At 47.2% G+C, this 9,073-nt stretch overlaps 1 protein-coding gene across 1 annotated transcript; it reads left to right on the top strand.

Moving 5' to 3' along the window:
* The first annotated feature begins 3,248 nt into the window (after positions 1 to 3,248).
* LOC136500947 (ultraviolet-B receptor UVR8-like) lies at positions 3,249 to 8,737 on the top strand. The gene is made up of 11 exons (XM_066496424.1): positions 3,249 to 3,432; positions 3,568 to 3,712; positions 3,840 to 3,950; positions 4,047 to 4,107; positions 4,187 to 4,305; positions 4,633 to 4,718; positions 4,807 to 5,008; positions 5,404 to 5,457; positions 7,332 to 7,442; positions 7,583 to 7,639; positions 8,268 to 8,737. Exons 1-11 carry the CDS (start codon positions 3,395 to 3,397, stop codon positions 8,457 to 8,459), a joined length of 1,176 nt encoding a protein of 391 aa, XP_066352521.1. The 5' UTR covers positions 3,249 to 3,394; the 3' UTR covers positions 8,460 to 8,737.
* Positions 8,738 to 9,073: the final 336 nt, after the last annotated feature.

Here is a 9,073-nt window from a genome sequence, read left to right as displayed (position 1 = left end):
AAATTTCTACAAACAACACTTAAAGCCAAGTGGTTAGATAAATATGAGGTGAAGCAAGTTTTACGCTAGCCTACTAAAAATGCAAGCCACCTATCCATAATTCTAGTTTCTATAGTCTCTATATCACACATAAGGCTAGGTCACTACAACTAAGTTAGTGAGCTCTCAAAGACTAACTAAAGAGCCTCACTAAACAAACTAGACAAGACACAAGCTAGCTCTCAAAACTAGTTACACTAAAGAGCTTAGCTACACTAGGAAAGTAAATACACAAGAGAGGTAGTGAGTTATACCACCATGGCAAGTGAAGATCAATCAATCACAATGAATACCAAATGAATTCCTCAGGGATAAGATGACACAATGATTTTTCATCGAGGTTCACTTGCTTACCGGCAAGCTAGTCTCTGTTGTAGTGATTCACCCACTTGGAGGTTCACGCGCTAATAAGAATCACACGCCTAACCTGCAATTGGGTGCCGCACAACCAACACAAGATGGGGATCCATAAGCTATGAGCAATCTACTAGAGTACCTTTTGGCTCTTTGTCAGGAAAGGTCAACAACCCCTCACAATCACCACGATCGAAGACGGAGACTATCACCTTCCTCCGCTTGATGATCCTCGCCGCACCAAGCTGTCTAGGTGGTGGCAACCACCAAGAGTAACAAGCGAAATCTGTAGTGAAACACAATCACCAAGTGCCTCTAGATGCAATCACTCAAAGGAATGCACTTAGATGCTCTCCAATCTCACCAAATGATGAATCAATCAAGTAGGAGTGGATGGAGAGGAGTTGCTCAGCTCTAAGGGATGAAAAGTATGTCAAAGTGCCAAGAGAGGGCGCCCAAGGCTGGCCCTTTTGGTTAAATAGACACCCTAAGAGCTAGTGACCGTTAGGCTACTTAAGTGACCATCGGACTCTGAAACACGGGGCGTTGGACCGTCCGACTCTAGGGTCCGACGCCGGTCACAACCAACCATGTGTTGCCACATAACCACGTTCAAATGAGCCGACTGTTGCCGCCAAAGGTCGCGCTATCGCACGCTGAATGTCACCGTCGGATCTAGCGTTGGACCGTCCAACGCCCAGAGTCTGACGCTCGTGAAATCTATATCGAGAGGTCCAAAAACACTAAAAACAGTCAGACCCAGACCTTGGTCCGACGACGCCATGTGTTGCGCTCCCACGCACTGCACCAATTCCTAGGCAGAGGAACAGTGCGCACGTTCGGTCTGACGCCCCCGTGAGCCTCGGTCTGACGCCCCTGCGCGTACGCCACTCAGCTAGGGTTAGCCGACGCCCCTACGCGTACGCCACTCAGCTAGGGTTAGTCATCAGACTCTCCCTGCTCAGGGTCCAACGCCCCTCGAGCCAGGGTCTGACGCACCTGATTCACTTCTTTTCAAGCACGATCACTTCACCCTTGTGCATGTGTGCCAACTCCAAGTATTCCAACACTTGTGTACGTTAGTTAGCAACATTCTAAGCCAATTCCCAAGGGTGTTAGCACTCACTAGAATCTAAATGCATATGCAAAGAATTTGAACATCTAGTGGCACTTTGATAACCGCATTTCGATACAAGTTTCACTCCTCTTAATAGTACGCCTATCTATCCTAAATGTGATCACACTCACTAAGTGTCTTGATCACCAAAACAAAGAGCTCCTATCAAATATACCTTTGCCTTGAGCTTTTTGTTTTTCTCTTTCTTCTTTTCTAAGTCCGAGCACTTGATCATCACCATGCCCATCACCACCATCTTCATGATCTTCATCCATTTGCTCCTCCGCTTAGAATGTATACTAACCTATCTCATGATCACTTAGAGCAAAGGTTAGCACATAGGGTTTCATCAATTTATCAAAACCAAACTAGAGCTTTCAATGAGCCCCCATTGTAAGCCTTTGGAGCACTTGAACCGAGGAACACGAACTCGCATATCTCCGCACTAGACGTAGCACTTCGTCCCGAACCAGTATAATTCCTTGTGTCTCAGGTGCCACCGTCGACTCCCTTGAGTAGCACGGCTCTAAATTTACTGTTCGGTCCATAGAACACCGACAGGTTTGGGATTTGGATGGATAAGAATGTTTCTTAGTTTTTTTTGCCATGTGAGGTGATGAGGAGGCGGAGGTGGGGGTGGAACAGGGGATAGAGGTGGAGGAGGAGGCAGAGGGGAGGAGGTTTTGAGGGAGGGTTTACGGAGTTTACGTTATCATCGTTTTGCTCGGTAATGCATTGTAAGATTATCGAGAGGGGAGGAGGATGAGGTGGGCAGGGAGGAGTGGAGGTGGAAGAGGCGGAAGGAGGGCGTGGGGAAGCAGAGTTGGGGCGGTGGCGACGACCCCGCTCCTGTATCAGAGAAGGAGGGAGGAGGGTCACACTGAAGTGGGAGGAAAGGCTCATACCGCAGCCAGCCACTGCACTTCTCCCGTCCATCGTCGTTCCGCAACTCATACTGTGGCGGTGCCGCATCCTCTCCCCTATTAGTGGCTGCCATTGTTGACTCATTGCAGGCTTCTCTCCCCTCTCATCCTTGTTTTCTCAAGGATCCGTGTTCGTGTATGCGATCGATTCGATCGTCTAGATCTTGAGCTGCCAGCCACCCAAGCTGGCCATGACCGCACCTCCATGGCCGCTACCGCCTCTTTGTCAAATTGCATTTTTTTTTGTACTCCCTCAATTTTAAATTATAAGATGTTTTGATTTTTTAAGACTTATAATTATAATTTTTGTTATATACTTAGATATACATTATGTCTAAATATATATAATAAAAATAATGTATTTGAAAAAGACACGTCTTATAATTTGAACCGAGGCAGCAGGACTGACGGAGTGTCTTACAAACAACAGTCAGCACTAAAACAGTTCATGCGCTGTCACGGAAAACAAAAATAAAATCGTGCTAGATTTGATCCCATTGTAATGGCGGTGTCATCCCCTTGCAGTTCGCCAGTTCCATCACCGGCAGCCGTAGCAGCACTACTCACAAGAATCTTTGCAGTCACTAGTGCCGAGCTGGTCACTTGCGCGTGACTCATCGAGACGTGGATGGAACGGTGGACTCCACCTCAGGATGCCAAAAAAAAAAAACCTAGTGCGCCGAGCACAAAACCCCACGACCACAGGTCACGCCGTACCGGACCGGACCGGACCGGACACCTGCCCAGAAAGATAGGCCACTGCCGCCACAGCCATCCTTTTCCTGCACAAATCACGCACGCGGCACGAGAGCCCAAATCACGGCCACAAAAGCCACGCACGCGGGGCGGGGGCGCTTGTCCTGCGCGGCGCACGGAAACCCACCTCCACCGCGTGCGTCGGCTGCTTGCTGCCTGCCCCCGCGCTCCCTTCGCTCCCGCCGCCGACACTCCCACCGCCGCCATGGCGGTCCCGCCCCGCGCCACCGCGGTCCTCGCGTGGTGCGCTCATCACTGTCCCGCGTTTTCTTCTCTCTCCCGCGCGCGCGCGGGCCGCGGCGAGGGGAACTCCTTTTCTCGCGACGCCGGCCGACGCGGTGGCCGCTGATTGCTCTTTCTCGTTCTCATTTTGTGCAGGGGTTCCGGGGAGGATGGGCAGCTGGGCATGGGCGGGAACGAGGAGAAGGACTGGGCCCACTGCGTTGAGGCGCTGGGGCCCTACGCCGTCACCGCCGTCGTCGCCGGCAGCCGCAACTCCCTCGCCATCTGCGACGACGGCCGCGTGCGTCCCCTCCCTTCCCCGACCCGCTGCTGCCTGTTGTTCGTGCTTGTTGTTCATTTCCTGGCGAGCTTCTGTTTCTGACCCGGTTGCTTTGCTTGGGTTGGTTGGGGTTCCTTGCCTCGCGCAGCTCTTCACTTGGGGGTGGAACCAGCGCGGCACGCTTGGGCACCCGCCGGAGACCAAGACGGAGAGCTCCCCGGGCCCCGTCGACGCCCTCGCGGGTGTCAAGATCGTCCAGGTGCGCCTCAGTTCCGCTTTACCTGCGAGGCTCGTGCCTGTGTGCTGCTGTGCTGACGAAACAAGCTCTGCCTATGGTTTCTTTGGTTCACTTCAGGCGGCGATTGGCGGGTGGCATTGCCTCGCAGTTGACGACAAGGGCCGCGCCTACGCCTGGGGTAGGGGCACCCGCTTCACCGCGATTTCCCGTGACTGATTTCTGGTTGCTTTGATGCAATGTGCGTGGATTGTGTGCAGGGGGGAACGAGTACGGGCAGTGCGGTGAGGAGCCCCAGAGGACGGAGGACGGGACGAGGGCGCTCTGGAGGGACATCCCGACCCCGCAGCGCTGCGCGCCCAAGCTCAAAGTCCGGCAAGTAAGTGGAATTGGATTCCTGCGCTATGCAAGTAGCATCAGTGGGAATGTTCTTGGAACTTTAGCAATTTTGGTTCGGTGCGTCGGTTGCAGGGAATCCAATAATTTTTGGATAGTGTTGTCACTTTGGCATATGCTTTGTTGCCAAAGAAGTAGTCTGATCACAAACCACATATAGGATAATTTATATGATGGAACTGGAGCAGTTATAGTGTCTATCGCTCAAATGAATTGTTCCTGTCGTGAAAAGATGCTGCAACTTTTGTGTGCTGCACTCATGATTTCGGTTTGTTAGCTTTTGGCTTCCTTATTTGTTTGCTAATTCTAGGTAGCTGCTGGAGGGACACATTCAGTGGTTTTGACTCAAGAAGGTCACGTCTGGTCATGGGGACAGCCATGGCCTCCTGGCGATATGTATGGTGCCTTATGATGAAATATTTTTTTTTTGTTTGCTCTTCTATTATCTCCTTGATTCTAATGTTTAGCATGGGTCTTCTTTCAGCAAGCAAATATCTAAACCAGTACGTGTGCAAGGCCTTGAGAAAGTGAGGGTCGTTGCTGTAGGTGCATTCCATAATTTGGCACTAACAGAGGATGGAATTTTGTGGGCATGGGGTAGTAATGAGTATGGTCAGCTGGGGACTGGAGATACCCAACCAAGATCGCATCCGATACGTGTCGAAGGACTATCTGATCTCTCACTGGTGAGTCAGATTGATTTATTTTCTTCGATTTTCTGATACATTTTCAAATTAGTCTGTCATCAGTGATTTTCTCAAGTCATTGCCAAATGAGCTTATATAAGGATGACAAACCAAAATAAAAAAGATCCAAACTTAGTTGTTTTTCCCCAAGCTCGATCTCTCATTGGTTCAGCTTTCATTCATCTAACAAGCTTCATCCTTTTCAGGACTTCCAGTTATAATCATTGCACACTAGGAATACTATGTTTGAATGTTTGATGTTGCTTATGCAAAGAATGGCATCCTGATTCTTTATTTGAGGACACCACTGCATGGGCAGAAATCGATAATTTTTCTGCACATTGCTTTCCTTATTTCTCACTTGTTGCATATGCTCCAATATCTTACATTTGCAGGTTGACATTGCTGCTGGAGGCTGGCATTCAACTGCACTAACTATAGAGGGAGAGGTATTTCCATTATCTTGATTCTTGAATTCAGGGTTACCATCTTATTATTATATGCTGTTTTATCCTGCCAAGCCACCAGATGACACGGATATATTGAGGGACAGGCTATTCTTTCATGCTTAGGAAATTAACTTCATGAAAACTGTTGTCATATTATGTCGGCTGCAGAGCTATTTATTCAGGGCATGCTTTACAGATGTCCAGATTAGAGAGCACCGAAAATATACATATTATACGATCAGTGGCGAATCTAGGATTTCATCTTAGGGTATGCCATCCAAAAATTTTCATATACAGTTCAGTAAATCCATTTTAGCAATTCGGTAATAATTATAAAATTGACAACATGATTCGGTATATGTGCACTAAGGAACACGATAAGGCTTAAATTCATGGATTAAGTCCAAACCATCCACTAAATACAAAGCCATACCGATAATACAAACATAGGCATAAAAGAGTACCAGACACTTACAATGCTAAACAACTAAACAATTTGTTATTTATGGTGTTAGCAAATTGCTACGAAAGTAGACAATAATTTCTATAAAAAATACGAAGAGCAAAAGGTTAAATTTTACCTAAGAGAGATAGCGAATCGGCGAGCCTCTGTGACCGTGCAGTCGTGCAAACTATAGACGAAGACGAGTAATCGGAGGAGGACAGCAGGGCAGAGGGCACTAGCCACCAGGGCCAGCCGGCCAGGGCCTCACCATGACAGGGTCATGCCTCACCGGCACCGCGTCGGCGTCAGCGTCGGTGTCAGTGTCAGCTATCAGGGCGTCAGGGCGGTGGCGTGGCGGCTTGTTCCGTGAGACCGTGACTTCTTCCATCCCCCAATCTCCGATGGGTGATTAGAATACGAAAAGCCAAATAGTGAATGCGGGAACGTAATGGACGCTTACCACGTGGGCCGCATCATGGGCCTTCCTACTTCTGTAGTTGCGTGATGGCGTGATCCTGATCCAGGTGAATTTTTTTCTTTTTTTTGTATAAATAAGGATGTATAATACGTATATTATACTACTAGCTTGCCGGTCAGACAGGGTATGCCAGGGCATACGACCCGGCATACCCTGTGGCTCCGCCACTGTATACGATGAAGTAACCTAGAGGAGTGTGTTGACCATGTTGAGCTCATCTGAACCGAATACAGAGTCAGCAGTTGTTCCAAAAAAAATAGGCTACAGACTAAGTTTGGCTTGAGTTCCATTGATTCAGATCCCTCTGTACCTTATTCTGCATTTTCCAAAAACGAGTATTAATGCCATGGAAACATGTATTTTAACATAGTAAGACTGGCACTGATCACAATAAATGACAAGAAGAGAAACGTAAGGCACTGCAGGCTAGATATTGTATTGCATAGGGGTAGACAGTGATGGGGAGTGTAGTGAGGGTGTATGTTAAGATCTGAAATTAACTAGGATTGTTTCCAGGGTTTTCCTTACATAGACGATACTGAGGGCTTGTGGTTGTTTATTTAGAAAGATGGATCATGTGACAAACATATAGACTGTACGGGGCAAAGCAGATATGCACTTAGGTGCCTCTGCTATGTATATGTCAGACTGATCGGAACTGCTTGCTGCAGCAAGCGTTGCGGCTGCTGCTGCAGCAAACTTGCCTACATCTACTATTCTTTGTAGTAGAAAATAAGCAGCAGCAACTGCTGTAGCTGCTTCAAAAGCACAGCTGAGCAGGTCCCATGAGTTGCACAAATCAACCTGATCCAATCTCGATGCATTGTAAAATCTTCTTTTTTGGTACTCATCATTTTCTACTTGAACACAAATATTTTGTTTTTTTTTCCTCTTAACTTGCACCAACTTTCTTAGGACTAAAAGGCTGTTGTTGCTGTTTGGTATCTTTAGGTGTATGCTTGGGGGAGAGGAGAGCACGGGAGGCTTGGATTTGGAGATGATAAGAGTAGTCGCATGGTGCCCCTAAAGGTTGAGCTTCTAGCTGGAGAAAATATTGTTCAGGTAATAGACCTTGGTATTAGTATTACTGGGATGTTGTTGGCTTCGGTTGCATTAGCCTTTCCTATGGACTGTGGTCCTGAAGTGGTTGAACAATTTTCCTCCCCAAGCTGAGCAGCAGAGCTCATTTTGCATGTTTGCAGGTATCATGTGGAGGAACACATTCAGTTGCGCTAACTCGAGATGGCCGGATGTTTTCTGTAAGTAGAAGCTGTCTTCTACTTCTTACAATCCTACCATGTGCCTTGCCATTATCTTTTCTAGCTCAGGGCTCTGACATATAAAATGAAGATCCCGGCCACTTGACCATTTTTACGGCCTTTGCAGTAGAATACTACCGATAGAAAAATTTAAAAGTTATGCAAAAACCTAAAATGCATTAAAGCAGTTTTAACTGGAGCGAACCCAAGGATGTCTGAAGCCATATAAGCATGATAAAATATATTGTTGATTTTGTGGTCAGTAGCCAAGCTGTACAACATTCTTTCTGAGGGAGAAAACATGCCCATAGTTGAGACAAGGATGAACAGACCGGGTTTTCTATTTTCTTATCTTACATATGAAATACTTGAAGATTTTGACATTTGCAAAGTTGTGGACTGTGGTTGTGGATATGCTTTTTAAACAACATGATGCATGTGCAGACTCGAGAAATGTCGATTTATGTTCTAAGAATGACTAATATCAACTATGTATTTTAACCCAAGTTTCACTAACGCCAGTTCAGGCATTATTGATGTGTACTACCAAGTTTTCTGCATTACGCATAGTTTTATCGAGTTTTGCCGTGCATATTAATGGCTGAGTCTCATTTGTGTTGGCATGCAGTTTGGGAGGGGCGACCATGGCCGTCTGGGCTACGGCAGGAAGGTGACGACGGGCCACCCAATGGAAGTGCCCATCGACCTGCCGCCGCCCAAGACCAGCAGCAGCCCCGACGGGCAGTGGCAGGCGAAGTACGTGGCTTGTGGCGGGCGGCACACCCTGGCTATTGCGGAGTGGACAGAGGCCACCGACTGATCACGGCACGGAGTGCTTGACTTCCTGAATCCTCATATGCGTGCAAATCTGAGGTTGAGAAGCCTACTATACTATACAATTATAGTGTTCGTGGAATAAGCATATGTTATGCAACATTAGGCGTCATAAAATTAATTTTCTGTATGAGCTTAATTTGGCAAGGAACAAAATAGTCGGAAGAGGATTTCTTTTTTGAACGTAAGTCGGAAGAGGACTTTGTTCACAGATAGATGGCAATATTTTTCGATGGACAAATTTGTGTTGTATATTGTGCTTTCTATTTTGGCTCCCCTGTTGCTTCCTTCACTCGCTGCACGGCTACACAAGAAACTGTCAAGGGTGATAAATGGATCAAGCACTAGCGAAAATCGAAAATTGGAGACATAACATCAACTGGCGACGGTTCTAAGTCGATTTAGCATGGGTGTTAGTATTTTTCTAGATTTATTTTAGGATTTAACGGTACTATGCTTTTAGTGGTAGGACGACGTCCCTGTCAACAGCGAAGCAGCCGACTTCGTGGATTTCAAGATCTGCCGGCTCAGTTCTTCGGAGGTATTCATAGGGGTAGAGTTTATGTATGTGTGTTCATAGAGATGAGTATGTATGCGTAT

Source organism: Miscanthus floridulus, chromosome 13 (genome assembly GCF_019320115.1).
Source record: "Miscanthus floridulus cultivar M001 chromosome 13, ASM1932011v1, whole genome shotgun sequence".
Classification (NCBI taxonomy): domain Eukaryota; kingdom Viridiplantae; phylum Streptophyta; class Magnoliopsida; order Poales; family Poaceae; genus Miscanthus; species Miscanthus floridulus.
The sequence above is the reverse complement of the archived record's forward strand: the minus strand, read 5'-3'. Positions and strand labels throughout refer to the sequence as shown.

Coding starts and splice junctions, on each gene's coding strand:
- LOC136500947 (XM_066496424.1), top strand. CDS start 3,395: ATGGCGGTCCCGCCCCGCGCCACCGCGGTCCTCGCGTG. Junction 3,951..4,046: donor CGGGTGTCAAGATCGTCCAG/GTGCGCCTCAGT, acceptor GGTTCACTTCAG/GCGGCGATTGGCGGGTGGCA. Junction 5,458..7,331: donor CACTAACTATAGAGGGAGAG/GTATTTCCATTA, acceptor TGGTATCTTTAG/GTGTATGCTTGGGGGAGAGG.